The sequence below is a fragment of the Oncorhynchus gorbuscha genome, linkage group LG09 (genome assembly GCF_021184085.1).
Source record: "Oncorhynchus gorbuscha isolate QuinsamMale2020 ecotype Even-year linkage group LG09, OgorEven_v1.0, whole genome shotgun sequence".
Classification (NCBI taxonomy): Eukaryota; Metazoa; Chordata; class Actinopteri; order Salmoniformes; family Salmonidae; genus Oncorhynchus; species Oncorhynchus gorbuscha.
In genome coordinates, this window is record NC_060181.1 from 67756805 (window position 1) to 67775261 (window position 18457).

At 45.6% G+C, this 18457-nt stretch overlaps 1 protein-coding gene across 3 annotated transcripts in view; it reads left to right on the plus strand.

Annotated features, from left to right (window-relative positions):
* adcy5 (adenylate cyclase 5) overlaps window positions 1–18457 on the plus strand; it is a 156003-nt gene that overhangs the window by 77879 nt on the left and 59667 nt on the right. For all 3 annotated transcript variants that reach the window (XM_046363223.1, XM_046363225.1, XM_046363226.1), the window contains exon 3: window positions 7120–7241. In XM_046363223.1, the coding sequence (XP_046219179.1) occupies window positions 7120–7241 (122 nt within the window). The remainder of the gene's footprint in view (window positions 1–7119; window positions 7242–18457) is intronic.

Below are 18457 nucleotides of genomic sequence, written 5' to 3' on the forward strand. Positions count from 1 at the left end.
TCTATGGAAGGGTTGTGCCAGGTGAGGAAAGGGTTGCAGTGAGGTGAAATCGGCCAACATTTGTGATTGTATGGGACAACGTGGCATTTCACCACTCCCATGCAGTCAGAGTGGTTTGCAACCCATCCCAGGATGGTATCACTTTTCCTCCCACCTTACTCTCTATTTCTCAACCCCATAGAGGAATTATTTAACCTCATGGAGGTGGAAGGTTTATGACCACCATCCACATGATCAAATGTCGCAATGAATGCTGGATGCCTGGACATATCTGCAGAAGCTTGCCAGGGATGGACCAGGCATGCCTAAAGATTCTTTCCTAGGTGTATTGTCCAAGATGACATAAGATGTGATGTGAATGAGAACCTGTGGCCAAATGCAGAAGACGGTGTTGATTAGTATTTCTACTGATGCACCTGTACTGACCTCGCCTTATGGATGATAGTTTTTAATTTAATTTTACCTTTATTTAACCAGGCAAGTCAGTTAAGAACATATTCTTATTTTCAATGATGGCCTGGGAACAGTGGGTTAACTGCCTGTTCAGGGGCAGAACGACAGATTTGTACCTTGTCAGCTCGGGGGTTTCACAACCTTCCGGTTACTAGTCCAACGCTCTAACCACTAGGCTACGCTGCCGCCCCATAGTGGGGTGAATAGGCCATGGCTTGGGTGTTTGATGATCTTTTTGGCCTTCCTGTGACATCGGGTGCTGTAGGTATCCTGGAGAGCAGATAGTTTTCTGTCATGTTTTGTCATAGATTGTCTTGTCATTATGCTTTCCCTTCTGTTCGTTTCCCCCTGCTGGTCTTATTAGGTTCGTTCCCTTTTTCTATCCCTCTCTCTCCCCCTCCCTCTCTCTCCTCTCTCTATCGTTCCGTTCCTGCTCCCAGCTGTTCCTATTCCCCTAATCATCATTTAGTCTTCCCACACCTGTTCCTTATCTTTTCCCCTGATTAGAGTCCCTATTTCTTCCCTTGTTTTCCGTTCCTGTCCTGTCGGATCCTTGTCTATTGTTCACCGTGCTGTGTCTATGTATTGCCCTGTCGTGTCGTGTTTCCCTCAGATGCTGCGTGGTGAGCAGGTGTCTGAGTCTGCTACGTTCAAGTGCCTTCCCGAGGCAACCTGCAGTTCTTGATCAAGTCTCCAGTCTGTTCTCGTCATTACGAGTAGTATTATGCCTTTTGTTTGTAAAGTAACTTTACTGGATTAAAAACTCTGTTTTCGCCAAGTCGCTTTTGGGTCCTCATTCACCTGCATAACAGAAGGATCCGACCAAGGAATGGACCCAGCGACTACAGATGCTCGTAACACTGCCGTCGAGATCCAAGGAGCCATGCTCGGCAGACACGAGCAGGAATTGTCTGCTGCTCGCCATGCCGTGGAGAACCTGGCCGCTCAGGTTTCCGACCTCTCTGGACAGTTCCAGAGTCTTCGTCTCGTGCCACCTGTTACTTCCTGGCCTGCCGAGCCTCCGGAACCTAGGGTTAATAACCCACCTTGCTACTCCGGGCAGCCCACGGAGTGCCGCTCCTTTCTCACCCAGTGTGATATTGTGTTCTCTCTCCAACCCAACACATACTCTAGCGAGAGAGCTCGGGTTGCTTACGTCATTTCACTCCTTACTGGCCGGGCTCGAGAGTGGGGCACAGCTATCTGGGAGGCAAGGGCTGATTGTTCTAACAATTCCCAGAACTTTAAAGAGGAGATGATTCGGGTTTTTGACCGTTCAGTTTTTGGTAGGGAGGCTTCTAGGGCCCTGGCTTCCCTATGCCAAGGTGATCGATCCATAACGGATTACTCTATAGAGTTTCGCACTCTTGCTGCCTCTAGTGACTGGAACGAGCCGGCGCTGCTCGCTCGTTTTCTGGAGGGACTCCACGCAGTGGTCAAAGATGAGATTCTCTCTCGGGAGGTTCCTTCCAGTGTGGACTCTTTGATTGCTCTCGCCATCCGCATAGAACGACGGGTAGATCTTCGTCACCAAGCTCGTGGAAGAGAGCTCGCGTCAACGGTGTTTCCCTGCTCCGCATCGCAACCATCTCCCTCCTCTGGCTCAGAGACTGAGCCCATGCAGCTGGGAGGTATTCGCATCTCGACCAAGGAGAGGGAACGGAGGATCACCAACCGCCTGTGCCTCTATTGCGGATTTGATGGACATTTTGTCAATTCATGTCCAGTAAAAGGCCAGAGCTCATCAGTAAGCGGAGGGCTACTGGTGAGCGCTACTACTCAGGTCTCTTCATCTAGATCCTGTACTACTATGTCGGTCCATCTACGCTGGACCGGTTCGGGTGCTACATGCAGTGCCTTGATTGACTCTGGGGCTGAGGGTTGTTTCATGGACGAAGCATGGGCTCGGAAACATGACATTCCTTTCAGACAGTTAGACAAGCCTACGCCCATGTTTGCCTTAGATGGTAGTCATCTTCCCAGTATCAGATTTGAGACACTACCTTTAACTCTCACAGTATCTGGTAACCACAGTGAGACTATTTCTTTTTGATTTTTCGTTCACCTTTTACACCTGTTGTTTTGGGTCATCCCTGGCTAGTATGTCATAATCCTTCTATTAATTGGTCTAGTAATTCTATCCTATCCTGGAACGTTTCTTGTCATGTGAAATGTTTAATGTCTGCCATCCCTCCCATTTCTTCTGTCCCTACTTCTCAGGAGGAACCTGGCGATTTGACAGGAGTGCCGGAGGAATATCATGATCTGCGCACGGTCTTCAGTCGGTCCCGAGCCAACTCCCTTCCTCCTCACCGGTCGTATGATTGTAGTATTGATCTCCTTCCGGGGTCCACTCCTCCTCGGGGTAGACTATACTCTCTGTCGGCTCCCGAACGTAAGGCTCTCGAGGATTATTTATCTGTGTCTCTTGACGCCGGTACCATAGTGCCTTCTTCCTCTCCGGCCGGGGCGGGGTTCTTTTTTGTTAAGAAGAAGGACGGTACTCTGCGCCCCTGCGTGGATTATCGAGGGCTGAATGACATAACGGTTAAGAATCGTTATCCGCTTCCCCTTATGTCATCAGCCTTCGAGATTCTGCAGGGAGCCAGGTGCTTTACTAAGTTGGACCTTCGTAACGCTTACCATCTCGTGCGCATCAGAGAGGGGGACGAGTGGAAAACGGCGTTTAACACTCCGTTAGGGCATTTTGAGTACCGGGTTCTGCCGTTTGGTCTCGCCAATGCGCCAGCTGTTTTTCAGGCATTAGTTAATGATGTTCTGAGAGACATGCTGAACATCTTTGTTTTTGTCTATCTTGACGATATCCTGATTTTTTCACCGTCACTCGAGATTCATGTTCAGCACGTTCGACGTGTTCTACAGCGCCTTTTAGAGAATTGTCTCTACGTAAAGGCTGAGAAGTGCTCTTTTCATGTCTCCTCCGTTACTTTTCTCGGTTCCGTTATTTCCGCTGAAGGCATTCAGATGGATTCCGCTAAGGTCCAAGCTGTCAGTGATTGGCCCGTTCCAAGGTCACGTGTCGAGTTGCAGCGCTTTTTAGGTTTCGCTAATTTCTATCTGCGTTTCATTCGTAATTTCGGTCAAGTTGCTGCCCCTCTCACAGCTCTTACTTCTGTCAAGACGTGTTTTAAGTGGTCCGGTTCCGCCCAGGGAGCTTTTGATCTTCTAAAAGAACGTTTTACGTCCGCTCCTATCCTCGTTACTCCTGACGTCACTAGACAATTCATTGTCGAGGTTGACGCTTCAGAGGTAGGCGTGGGAGCCATTCTATCCCAGCGCTTCCAGTCTGACGATAAGGTTCATCCTTGCGCTTATTTTTCTCATCGCCTGTCGCCATCTGAGCGCAACTATGATGTGGGTAACCGTGAACTGCTCGCCATCCGCTTAGCCCTAGGCGAATGGCGACAGTGGTTGGAGGGGGCGACCGTTCCTTTTGTCGTTTGGACAGACCATAAGAACCTTGAGTACATCCATTCTGCCAAACGACTTAATGCCCGTCAAGCTCGTTGGGCGTTGTTTTTCGCTCGTTTCGAGTTTGTGATTTCTTACCGTCCGGGTAGCAAAAACACCAAGCCTGATGCCTTATCCCGTCTGTTTAGTTCTTCTGTGGCTTCTACTGATCCCGAGGGATTCTTCCTTATGGGCGTGTTGTCGGGTTGACAGTCTGGGGAATTGAAAGACAGGTTAAGCAAGCACTCACGCACACTGCGTCGCCGCGCGCTTGTCCTAGTAACCTCCTTTTCGTTCCTGTTTCCACTCGTCTGGCTGTTCTTCAGTGGGCTCACTCTGCCAAGTTAGCTGGTCATCCCGGTGTTCGAGGCACTCTTGCGTCTATTCGCCAGCGCTTTTGGTGGCCGACTCAGGAGCGTGACATGCGCCGTTTCGTGGCTGCTTGTTCGGACTGCGCGCAGACTAAGTCGGGTAACTCTCCTCCTGCCGGTCGTCTCAGACCGCTCCCCATTCCTTCTCGACCATGGTCTCACATCGCCCTAGACTTCATTACCGGTCTGCCTTTGTCTGCGGGGAAGACTGTGATTCTTATGGTTGTCGATAGGTTCTCTAAGGCGGCACATTTCATTCCCCTCGCTAAACTTCCTTCCGCTAAGGAGACGGCACAAATCATCATCGAGAATGTGTTCAGAATTCATGGCCTCCCGTTAGACGCCGTTTCAGACAGAGGCCCGCAATTCACGTCACAGTTTTGGAGGGAGTTCTGTCGTTTGATTGGTGCGTCCGTCAGTCTCTCTTCCGGGTTTCATCCCCAGTCTAACGGTCAAGCAGAGAGGGCCAATCAGACGATTGGTCGCATACTACGCAGCCTTTCTTTCAGAAACCCTGCGTCTTGGGCAGAACAGCTCCCCTGGGCAGAATACGCTCACAACTCGCTTCCTTCGTCTGCTACCGGGTTATCTCCGTTTCAGAGTAGTCTGGGTTACCAGCCTCCTCTGTTCTCATCCCAGCTTGCCGAGTCCAGCGTTCCCTCCGCTCAAGCGTTTGTCCAACGTTGTGAGCGCACCTGGAGGAGGGTGAGGTCTGCACTTTGCCGTTACAGGGCACAGACTGTGAGAGCCGCCAATAAACGCAGGATTAAGAGTCCAAGGTATTGTTGCGGCCAGAGAGTGTGGCTTTCCACTCGCAACCTTCCTCTTACGACAGCTTCTCGTAAGTTGACTCCGCGGTTCATTGGTCCGTTCCGTGTCTCCCAGGTCGTCAATCCTGTCGCTGTGCGACTGCTTCTTCCCGCGACATCTTCGTCGCGTCCATCCTGTCTTCCATGTCTCCTGTGTCAAGCCCTTTCTTCGCACCCCGTTCGTCTTCCCTCCCCCCCTCCCGTCCTTGTCGAGAGCGCACCTATTTACAAGGTACGTAAGATCATGGACATGCGTTCTCGGGGACGGGGTCACCAATACTTAGTGGATTGGGAGGGTTACGGTCCTGAGGAGAGGAGTTGGGTTCCGTCTCGGGACGTGCTGGACCGTTCACTTATTGATGATTTCCTCCGTTGCCGCCAGGATTCCTCCTCGAGTGCGCCAGGAGGCGCTCGGTGAGTGGGGGGTACTGTCATGTTTTGTCTTAGATTGTCTTGTCATTATGCTTTCCCTTCTGTTCGTTTCCCCCTGCTGGTCTTATTAGGTTCGTTCCCTTTTTCTATCCCTCTCTCTCCCCCTCCCTCTCTCTCCTCTCTCTATCGTTCCGTTCCTGCTCCCAGCTGTTCCTATTCCCCTAATCATCATTTAGTCTTCCCACACCTGTTCCTTATCTTTTCCCCTGATTAGAGTCCCTATTTCTTCCCTTGTTTTCCGTTCCTGTCCTGTCAGATCCTTGTCTATTGTTCACCGTGCTGTGTCTATGTATTGCCCTGTCGTGTCGTGTTTCCCTCAGATGCTGCGTGGTGAGCAGGTGTCTGAGTCTGCTACGTTCAAGTGCCTTCCCGAGGCAACCTGCAGTTCTTGATCAAGTCTCCAGTCTGTTCTCGTCATTACGAGTAGTATTATGCCTTTTGTTTGTAAAGTAACTTTACTGGATTAAAAACTCTGTTTTCGCCAAGTCGCTTTTGGGTCCTCATTCACCTGCATAACAGTTTTCCCCTGGTGATGCGTTGAGAAGACCGCACCACCTTCTGGAGAGGGCGGTGCAGTTGCCATACCAGGTGGTTATGCATCTGTAAAAGTTTGTGAGGGTTTTAGGGGCCAAGCCAAATATCTTCAGCCTCCTGAGGTTGAAGATGCGCTGTTGCGCCTTTTTCACCACACTGTCTGTGTGGGTGGACCCTTTCAGATCGTCAGTGATGTGTACGCCGAGGAACTTGAATCCGGGTATAGACCTTACCATCAAATGCTTACTTACAAGCCATTAACCAACAATGCAGTTTTGAGAAGAAAAAAATATATATTTCACTAAATAAAGAGAGAGAGATACAGAGAGATATACAGAGATAGTTAAAAAGAGATAGAGAAACTCTTAGCTAACAGATAATTCACTAGAATTGACAAGAAGTTAAAGAAGTGGGTTTGTGTGTTGTTGTTGGCCTATCCTAGCCCCTCGGTAACACCCATCCACCTACACCTGCTGCTGTGGTGTAAACAGAATAGGAGCTTCGTCCCAAATTACACCCTGTTCCCTATATAGTGAACTAATGTGGACTAGAGCCCTGGTAAAAATGTGTGCACTATATAGGAAATAGGGTTCAATTTTGGACGCAACCAAGGAGATGGCATCAAGGGCTGGCCCACACTTGTCAACCAGTGATTACATCTCTCAGCAGGCAGGGATACTGTGCCGTGGGCGTCATCGCAATAGAGGGATGGAAAGATAGATGCAAGCAGCCGTCTGTTCTAGTCCTAAACTACCCAGTTCTTACCCAGGTGGAATGACCAAAATCAAGACCTCTCCATTTCTCTGTCTCACTGTCTGTCTCGTGTAATGACTCCTATCAACTAAATCTCTGGTTTGTCCATTTTCTCTCTACTCTCTCCCCTGCCTCTCTCTCTCTCTCTCTCTGGGATTTTCTCTCCTTCTCTCTTTCTCCATGGGTGTCTTCCCTCACTCTCTCCCCCCTCCTCTCTCTCATCATCCTTCTCTCTCTCTACTTTCTACCTTCCCCCCATCTCTTGCCCTCTCTCTCTCATTCCTCTATCTCTGCAGGAGCGTCTCCTGCTCTCCGTGCTTCCCCGTCATGTTGCCATGGAGATGAAAGCTGATATTAACGCTAAGCAGGAAGACATGATGTTTCACAAGATCTACATCCAGAAGCACGACAACGTCAGGTACCGGTCACCAATGCCCTGATCAGGGAGAGTGGCAACACATGCAGTCAATGCCATGCTCCAAAGCTATGTCCAGGTCATTCTCTTAATCAATTACCATGGTACTTTACTCAGCATTACCTAGCCTCTGAGGATTATTACCATGTTGATAGTATGTGTTTATCCTCCATTGTTAGTGGAGAGTATTACTAATCATCCAATAGCAAGCATTAAATATGTGATGTATTCTAGAGAATCAGAGTAGACACCATCTTGTTGATTATGGAACGAATGCACTAGGCCTACATTAGAGAGAGAGAGAGAGAGGTTTTCTCTGTGGCTGTCTGACTTGTGGACACCAAGAAGACTCATAACGTCATGCTGTGTGTTGTGTTCTCAGAACCATGCCTGGTAGGCTTCTAGCTCTTGCAGACTAGACCCAAACACACATAAGAGGTGCTATTGTAGCTTTGAAGAGTCTCTTTGAACCACATGGGTAGAGTCGGAGGTCATGTATCTTTCACTCTTTTCTAAAACAAAACAGTCTTTTCATTGTCTGTGTGTATGTGATCATTATCAGTTTGTTGCCATGTTAGAGCAGAGAAAGTTGAACCTTAAAGTCAGAGAGGGTTTAGCTCAGAGGCCTGGCAGTTCCTAGAATATCTACCGCTATGGAAGGAAGTTTCAGTCACAATGCATGTGATGCCTGCTGTTTTTGAGAAGAATGAAAGATCGAGAAAACACACTCACGGACACAGGCACACAGATAATCCCATATAGCACTAACATTTATCTCTAAAAGTCTCTCACACATTTGAAAATGAATCACTCTAGATAAGCTAGCCACACTGTAGAAAACACTATCGATGACAATTGGTTATGATAACGATGGCAATGCGGATGATGAAGATGCTGTGCGACAAAGAAGTATGTATATGTTCTGTTCGTGGTGATTCTGTCCGGCGACTGATCTCAACTGGCCCTGCACGAGGCTGCTTGAAAAAGTGTTGCCCCTGTTTTTAACTGACTCACTGGGGGTCTAGGATTACTGGCCGCTAGGCTAAGCTAAGCCTGGCTGACTGTGCGGCTAATACCCTGCTAAAGAGAGGGAGGCCTGGAGTAGCAAGCCGATAACAGTGCCCGGCCACCCTCTGTAATTGGGCAGCAGACAGACAACAGGAAAAGAGAGTTGACAGCTCCTGGCAGGGATAGAGAGAGAAAGAGAGAGAAAGAGAGAGGACGCTTGACTGTGGAGAGAGAGAAAGGATAGAAGACTGGGGCTGCTGTGTCTAACATTACTACATTACTAGTGCATGTAGCTGTCAAATCCTCGCTTCCTCTCTCATAAGCATCAAGGACCTCTCTTTCAATGGGCTTTGAGAGGAATTGAGGTTACAAGGATGGAGAAAGCAATAATGATTTGACAGCTAGTAACGTTTTCAGACACTGCCCGGGTTTCAGTGTTTCTTTGTGTGCTCCAGTTAGATGGGGGGAGATATAGTGGAGGATGTACTGTATATAGCCTAGCATGTGAGATGGGGTTGCTAAGAGAGCAGATAGCATCTTGTCCTGCAGCATGTCATGTCCCTGGCCGCTCCTCCCAGCTCTGACTGCTCTGCTCCTCCCGGGCCCTGCTCAGCTCAGCCCACTCTGCTGTTAGTCAGGAGGCCTCCCTTTTGCTTTTCTGCCCCCTCCTCCACCTTCCTCCTCCTCCTCGAACAAAAGCCCCATGGCTTTCAGCAATTAGGCCGAAATGTCCCGACTACAAGCGTGTTATGCAAGTTAACAGCAGTGGGGTGTAGGGATGTTTGTCGAGAAGTTTTGAAGCTCATCTCAGTGAAGTGAGGTATTGATATGTCTACTTGAAGACAACACAGCTGTGTTTTTTTGCCAGTTTAAAGTTTCAAATTTTATTCGCCATGTGCACAGGATACAAAAGGTGTAAAACAGTATAGTGACATTCTTACCTTGAGAGCTCTTTCCCAACAACGCAGTGATAATAATAATTTATACAATGTTTGGATCTAATCCTGAATGCTGATTGGTTAAAAACGCATTCCAACCGGTGTCTTTTCCACAAGTTACCTCCGGCAAAATCTATGCCGTTAAAATGCTTATTACTCTGTTCCATCTGACTGCGCAATTCACTGTCTCATCAGCCCAGCCTGGCGAGTTATGAACTTGATCTCCACTATAAAAAGCATCTAGACATCTCACATTTCTTTTAGACTAACAGTTAGTTTTCAACAGCGGAGATTTATATAAATATTGCTGTCTGTCTCTCCGACATTTGCAACATTGTTTCTGTATTCTAATTTGATCTCCAGCTGTCCCATAGTAATGAATGTGTAGGGGTCGGGAGTCGGGATGAGACAGACAGGATATATACAAAGAAATGTAAATTGAAAAAAGTTTTAAAGAAACTAAGTGTAGCTAGTTTGCAGTTTTTCCAGCTTCAGTTTCAAGTGATTGTGTTAACTGTGATGTTGGCTAAAAGCTTGGATACACCTACTCATTCCAGGTTTCTTCTTTATTTTTTACTTTTTTCTCCATAGTAGAATAATAGTGAAAACATGAAAACTATGAAATAACACATATGGAATCCTGTAGTAACCAAAAAAAGTGTTAAACAAATACTCCAACCTGGCCAAGATAAAGCACAGCAGTTCGACGCATAGAACAACACAGAGTTACACATGGAATAAACAAACATACAGTAAATAATACAGTAGAAAAAATAAAAATGTATATACAGTGAGTGCAAATGAGTTAAGATAAGGAGGTAAGGCAATAAATAGGCCATGGTGGTGAAGTAATTACAATATAGCAATTAGACACTGGAGGGATAGATGTGCAGAAGATGAATGTGCAAATAGAGATACTGGGGTGCAAAGGAGCAAGATAAATAACTAAATACAGTATGAGGATGAGGTAGTTGGATGGGCTGTTTACAGATGGGCTATGTACAGGTGCAGTGATCTGTGAGCTGCTCTGACAGCTGGTGCTTAAAGCTAGTGAGGTCTCCAGCTTCAGTGATTTTTGTAGTTCGTTTCAGTCATTGGCAGCAGAGAACTGTCAGGAAAGGAGGAATTGGCTTTGGGGGTGACCAGTGAGATATATCTGCTGAAGTGTGTGCTATGGGTGGGTGTTGCTATGGCTACCAGTGAGCTGAGATAAGGCGGGGCTTTACCTAGTAGAGACTTGTAGATGACCTGGAGCCAGTGGGTTTGGCGACGAGTATGAAGCGAGGGCCAGCTAACGAGAGCGTACACGTCGCAGTGTTGGGTGAAATTGTAACGTCGTTCGTCTGTTGAATGAAGAGAGTCAGACCGAAATGCAGCGTGTAGGTTATTCATGACTTTAATGAAGATAATCGCGGTACTTGAAATAACTGATATAAGAAAAACAACAAACGCAACGTGAAACCTATTACAACCTATCTGGTGAACTACAACACAGAGACAGGGACAAACACCCACAAAATACAACGCGAAAGTCAGGCTGTCTAAATACGGTTCTCAATCAGAGACAACGACAAGCACCTGACTCTGATTGAGAATCGCCCCAGGCAGCCAATCCTAACTAGACACACCCCTAATCATACACAATCCCAATTACTACAAACCCCAATACGAAACACAACATATAAACCCATGTCACACCCTGGCTTACCCAAACATATACCAAAAACACAAAATATAATGACCAAGGCGTGACAGATATATGGGGCTTTGGTGACAAAACGGATGGCACTGTGATAGACTGCATCCAATTTGTTGAGTAGAGTGTTGGAGGCTATTTTATAAATGACATCGCCAAAGTCGAGGATCGGTAGGATGGTCAGTTTTACGAGGGTATGTTTGGCAGCATGAACAAAGGATGCTTTGTTGCGAAATAGAAAGCCGATTCTAGATTTAATTTTGGATTTGAGATGCTTAATGTGAGTCTGAAAGGAGAATTTACAGTTTAACCAGACACCTAGGTATTTGTAGTTGTCCACATATTCTAAGTCAGTACTGTCCAGAGTAGTGATGCTGGATGGGCGGGCAGGTGCGGGCAGTGATCGGTTGAAGAGCATGCATTTAGTTTTACTTGCATTTAAGAGCAGTTGGAGGCCACGGAAGGAGAGTTGTATGACATTGAAGCTCGTCTGGAGGTTAGTTAACACAGTGTCCAAAGAAGGGCCAGATGTATCCAGAATAGTGTTGTCTGTGTAGAGGTGGATCAGAGAATCACCAGCAGCAAGAGCGACATCATTGATGTATATAGAGAAGAGTCGGCCCGAGAATTGAACCCTGTGGCACCCCCATAGAGACTGCAAGAGGTCCGGACAACAGGGCCTCCGATTTGACACACTGAACTCTATCAGAGAAGTAGTTGGTGAACCAGGCGAGGCAATCATTTGAGAAACCAAGGCTGTTGAGTCTGCCAATAAGAATGTGGTGATTGACAGAGTCGAAAACCTTGGCCAGGTCGATGAATATGGCTGCACAGTAATCTCTCTTATCGATGGCGTTTATGATATCGAAAGGCAGGGTAGGATAGATATAGGTCTGAAGCAGTTTGGGTCTAGAGTGTCTCCCCCTTTGAATAGGGGGATGACCGCGGTAGCGGTCCAATCTTTGGGAATCTCAGATGATACGAAAGAGAGGTTGAACAAGCTAGTAATAGGGGTTGTAACAATTTCGGCAGATAATTTAAAAAAAGAGAAGGTCCAGATTGTCTAGCCCGGCTGATTTGTAGGGGTCCTACATCTTGTCTGAAAATGTTATAGTTAGGGAAGGAAATTTCAGAGTTTTTGGTGGTCTTCTTGAGCCAGGATTCAGACACGGCTAGGACATCCGGGTTGACAGAGTGTGCTAGGGCAGTGAATAAAACAAACTTAGGGAGGAGGCTTCTCATGTTAACATGCATGAAACCAAGGCTTTTACGGTTACAGAAGTCAACAAATGATAGCACCTGGGTAATGGGAGTGGAGCTAGGCACTGCAGGGCCTGGATTAACTTCCACATCACCAGAGGAACAGAGGAGGAGTAGGATACGTGTATGGCTAAAGGCTAAAATAACTGGTAGTCTAGTACGTTCAGAACAGAGAGTAAAAGGAGCGGATTCCTGGGCACAGAGGAATAGATTCAAGGCATAATGTACAGACAAAAGTATGGTAGGATGTGGATACAGTGAGGGTAAACATATGCATAGAGTGACGATGAAAGAGATATTGTCCCTAGAAATATCATTTAAACCAGGTGATGTCTCATAGGAGTCCAGTGAGTTGCTTCAGGCAGCTTGCGGGCCGGGGTTAGCAAGCTAACAGAAGGGCCTTGGAGGGACGTCGCAACGGAAGAAAGTCTGTTGTGGCCCCCTCGTGCTGTTATGTCGGCAGACGGATCAGCTGGGCTTTGTGTGGTAAATCAGGCCAATTGGCAGAATAGGTATAGTGGCTTAAGCATCACAGTCCGTTGTGCTCTGGACAGCTAGCAGGCCACGGCTAGCATGCTAGTGGATGGGATTTCAGGGGACGAAGTGACGGCGGAGCCAGTTGAGAAAAACCCTATTGGGCGAATCACGTCGGTAGTCCCGTTGTGATGAGTCGGCGGGGGTCCAAGCCAGTGGGCAAAAATAAATATTGTAGCCCAAGTAGTGGCTGATGGTCCTCTTTGGCTAACTGGGAGATGGGCCTAGCAAGGCTAGCTCCAGGCTAATTGGTTCTTGCTTCGGGACAGTGACGTTAGCCAGGAGTGGCCACTCAAGTAGCAGCTAGCTAGCTGCGATGATCCAGGTGAAGAAGAGAAAAAAGTAGAGAGGTAGAGAGGCATTGTTGGATAGATCATTTCCAGGCCTACCTTTGTAATCCATAATGGACTGTAGCCCCTGCCACATCCATCAAGCATCGGAGCCGGTGTAATAAGATTCCACCTTATTCCTATATGTGACCGACAACTTGATTCCATCTTATTTAGCAAAATTTGTAATTGTGTTTTTTACATTGGATAAACGTAGACCCAGAGCTAGAAAATAGTATTTCATACACTACAGTTGAGGGACAATGGGAAAGTAATTCTGCTTTGAAAGTTGATAAACTTGTAACTCCACTTTTGAGAAAATGGCTCTTGAATGTTTTAGTACACCAATTGGAGAGGTCTTTATCTACACCCATTCAGCATTTTTCACACCCTCTTAAGCCTTAGCCCCACTCGTCTCTTTAAGGACTCACATGAGGCCATGTGCTAAACAGTGAGTATGGTAGTGTACAACCAAAGATTTCAAGACTAAAAGCTGGTTTATATTACTTCTATCGACATGTCTGTATACAGTTGTCACAGTGACATCATTAACATTCTATTGTCGTCCAACATCAAACTTGTCGAAATAACAAACAGCGAAATAAAAGCAGGTCATTCTACCGGAGAATTTTAAGAACTTGGACTCTGTCTCGTTGGCCTAACGTTATATCCTATTTTGACTTTGGTTCAGGTCATGTTGATCTTCACATTATAATTTCTGGTAAACACAATATATCAAATAAAATCAAAGTTTATTTGTCGTTTATTAGGCTACGGACGTTGTAAACAGTACACTTGCATAGTTGCATAGTTACTTGCATGGTGGATTCTTCTGTTTAGACATGTAGCTGGCTAGCTAAACAATGAACTATAATACCAACTCATAACATTACTACACTACATTAATCTACAGGTAGCTAAAGCTAACAAACTAGCTAGGTTCAATATTAACTAGCTAGCTAACATTAGGCTATAACTAACAATGCAAATGGCTCTGAGATATGAATATTATTTATACACAAATCATACACGTAATGTTAGTTGCCCTTAGTTTGAAGATGTAATCCGGAGACAGATGTTTTTTGCAACAGCCTTCTGTGTTCTCTTTTCGATTCCATCCGCATTTGCAATAAAACACCTGAATTTTCTCCATCTCTTTAGCTAACATAGCCTAAGATTCTGAAAACCATTTCTCTAAGGAGTGCGTCAGTTACTTCATGTTTGAGCTTCTGTTTATAAATCGGAAGCAGGAGTATAGAGACATGATCTGATTTGCCAAAGGGGGGAAGAGGGAGGGCCTTGTATGGTTGCGTGTGGGTTGAATAATAGTGATCTTTATCGCCCCTAGTGGTGAAGGAGACATATTGACAGAAGTTGGGCATTTTGCGGTTTGTGCCATTGTCCCAACTGAGGACAGATACATTTTGCATTAGGACATGGCCTTTGGCTGACATTTGTTATTACGATATTCATATATTGAACTCAATTGATGAACTGAACTCTAAGTTCTGTCGCTCTCACTCTGTTGTCTCTCATGCAAACTCTCCACTCCATCCCTGTGTGGTACAGTAAGGAGAGACAAGTCCATGCTGCTGCAGCTCTGCATGTGTCTGTGTGTCTGCCAGGTGCTTGGCTGCAGGCTGCAGTGCAGTTGTGCTGTAGTCCACAGTGGCATCCAGCCTAGTCTTTTAGTACCGTACATTACATAATATCCCGTACAGGAGCTGTTAGTCTATATCCGTGCTGTTCTAACTAGTACTGACACCCTCTCCTTGTTCAGCACAGCACTAAAGCAAACAGCACAGGATATACTGCTGAGCTCTGTCCTTCACTTCTCACTTCCTCTCTGCTCCTCCCCCTATGGACATTCCTTTGAGGACATTCTACCCCCCCCCCCCACCAACAGACATTTACAGTGCCTTCAGAAAGTATTCATACCCCTTGACTTATTCCACATTTTGTTGTGTTACAGCCTGAATTCAATAAAAAAAAATCTCACCCATCTACACACAATACCCCTTAATGACAAAGTGAAAACATGATTTTGGAAATGTTTTAGATTTGGTCTTGTGTTTTAGGTTATTGTCCTGCTGAAAGGTGAATTCATTTCCCAGTCTCTGTTGGAAAGCAGACAAACAGGTTTCCACATTTTCTGCAGTATTACTTTAGTGCATTGTTGCAAACAGGATGCATGTTTTGGAATATTTTTATTCTGTACAGGCTTCCTTCTCACTCTGTCAATTAGGTTAGTATTGTGGAGTAACTACAATGTTGTTGATCCTAGAGCTGTTCCTGTGACCGTATTACCGCCATACCAGCGATCATGGGTCATGAAGGCAGTCAAATTCCACGTGACCGTTTAGTCACGGTAATTAGGCTTCTCCAAGCTCTGATGCTGCTGATGGTCATTAGTAGCCTACCAAGCTTGCTAACTGCCTGGTACTCAGCACTCTATTGTCCCTCTAATAACTCTGACATCAATGCAAATGTATTCAATCACTTCATGAGAGTCCATGACCTCATGTTGAGCAATATTTCTATAGGCTATGCAATTGCGTGAGAAATCAAAGTTTTGGTGGACTCTATTAAAAAGAGGAGGATCCCATCAGCTTTCTATAGGCTAGGCCTACTAATTATCAACTTTCCTAATGTTAAGCGTATTGCTTCGCTTTACAACAGGAGTATATCCTACCTGGTTGGCATGAAAATGAACCACTGGAAAAGCGTCCTCCATTCGCTATTTAAGTGCATAGATGACATGTATTTTTCCCGTTGCCCGTTTCGAGGCAGGTGCATGATAATGGTCCATTCTAAATCAAAACTAATTTCACACATATATTATTTAGTATATGTAAAGACAAGATTAAATCAAGAATAGTCTGATGGGTGACAATATAAGCCTAACACTTGTGAATGATGCCCAGCATAAGAAACTGCCTTTTCTCGCGACTTTTTCGAATCATAGTCACACACCTCATATAGCCTAGCCCATAGGCTTATATGTTTTTATAAGGTTTGTATCACAACTAAAGTGGTCAAATAGCTTCATGAAATTAAGCACACGAATCTGCTTTAGGAGGGGTTTATAGTTTCAAGTTGGGAGAAGATAATTTTCACCATAAAAATACACCTTTATAATAAAAGCATTACATGCATAATCACATCTGCGGTCACTTTTGATAATGGCGTTTTCCCCATAATGGAACTTTCGTGCTTATAGCTAAATGTTCTGTTCTTTTGCGTCAGCCACATTGCGTAAAAAACTTTTTTTTTTTAAGGCAAGTGGTTGTATTCATTTTAGATCTATCGTACCCCACAACTGTCCCAGACTATGTTTGGAATATCTATTTCTTGCACAGAATAGAATAGGTTGACTTTTGTACTATGTGGGATAGTAGATTGAAATAGGCTAGTGCTTTTGCTGTTCATTAGGCCTACTCATCTTGTTGCCTGACAAAAAGTAAATGTGGACAGTTCTTCCAATATCTTCAACATGCACCTTGGAATTGGATAAGGACGCGCGCATTTGCGTAGCCTGTGAGAAAGACCCGATCACGTGATGATTGCGCAGCACTCCGGGCTGCAAAAGGCATATATTTTTATTGGGTGTATTACGGCCACAAAGGGGATGCCACCGTGAAAATCGAGGCATTAGCAAGTGCTTGTTAAATTGTGAATGAGAGACTATTGTAGTGTGTACATCCTGCGTTAAAAAAACAAAGCAGAGCTCATGCCTTTCAAGCAACTTTTTTCAAATCATCATTAGAGTCTCATCATGCAGCCTTAAAAATCAAAACATATAGCCGAACATTTGTGGAACAACTAAAGTTACATTAAATAACTCTAAATTGAGTATATAGGAGTACATGTTTCTTTGTTAACCTCTCAACACAGAATAGTCGCATGTGCACACTTCCTCAAATCTTTTGGAGAAAATATTTATATTTTATAAATGTATTCTTCATACAATAAAGAAATATAAAATAATACCACAGAATTCTAAGCAAATCTTGTCTGCTAAATGAAGTAGTGTAGCCAACAGCCATTTGGCATAGCCACATCAGAACCTAACATAAGGACAACTCCCAGTATGCTATTCTTTTCATCTGAAATAGAATACATTTTCTCCATATCATGCTTTTTTAGATCTGTCTAAAATAAATAAGGGATTTATTGTGAAGGTGTAGGCTATATTATATGGATTTATTATACTTTTAAAAATGTAGATGTTCCAAAAGTCTGCATGTGTGGAAGCCAGGAGATGCTAAATGTGTTTATGTTAATTAACGGTGAATTACCATGAGACTGCAAGGTATTTGCTTGACAATCAACAGCTGAAGAAATGTCATGACCGCCACAGCCCTAGTTGATCCATCCTCAGTTTCTCTGGTGGCAAGTGGTGTACTAGTGTACATTAGAACATAGCCCTGGTCGCTCTTGGGGTTGGGTTAAATGCGGAAGGCACATTTCAGTTGAAGGCATTCAGTTGAAAACACATTCGACACCAGAAAAGCTCAATACGTGGTACTCTCGCAAACATCTGGGTCCAAAGTAAAACACAGAATGGTCAGTCCTCCTGTGTACAGAGCCCTTTTAATATTTTGCGCGAAACCACAGGTATCCCCCTTTCCCCTTTCCCCTTTCTTCCCAGCTGATGTCACCTGGGTGTAGAGAAAATGGCTGCTGAGAATATGGATGATATTGGATGGGAATGGCTTGTCTTTGGGGCATGCTGGTGTAGAGCTCTGCTAAGACCACGGACAGCAACAGAGTTGACAGGAAGGTGTGCAGCCAGGGACAGAGAGGAGGAAATACAAACTGACAAGCAGCCAAATGTAACAGCTACACATGGGTTTGGTTGGGCATGACAGGATCATCACAACAACAGAGACAGAGACAGAGACACAGAGAGACAGAGAGCGAGAGAGAGAAATGTATAAATGACCACACAGACAGGTAGCTGAACTGGACACTATCCTGATATGACAGTAGTATTAGAACTAAAATGACAGGAGGTATGGTAGGAGAACTGTGAAGAGGGGAGATAGAGAAGGAAAAGAGTGAGAGGGGGATATGCAGGGTGAGATGAGTGAAGTGGAGAGAGGCATAGAAGGAGGGAGTGAGGGAGAGAAAGGGGAAGGAGGGAGAGAGAGGGGAATGTATGCAGAGTGAGGTGAGTGAAATGGAGAGAGGCAGGGAGGCCATGAGGGCGGCAGGAGGGGAGAGCCCAACCATCAACAGTGCTGAGGGGTCAAGCTATGCGGCGGGAGATGAAAGGCTGATTGTCTGTGGCAGTGCCAGGAGGTCCGGGGGAAACAAGATTAGGGGTCAAGACAGAAGCCCCTTTTGACATGGCAGCGAGATGACCCGTAACAGGTTCTGCGGGGCTAGCTATGTAAGCAGGAAGTGCTTTCTCTCTCTCTCTCTCTCTCTCTCTCTCTCTCTCTCTCTCTC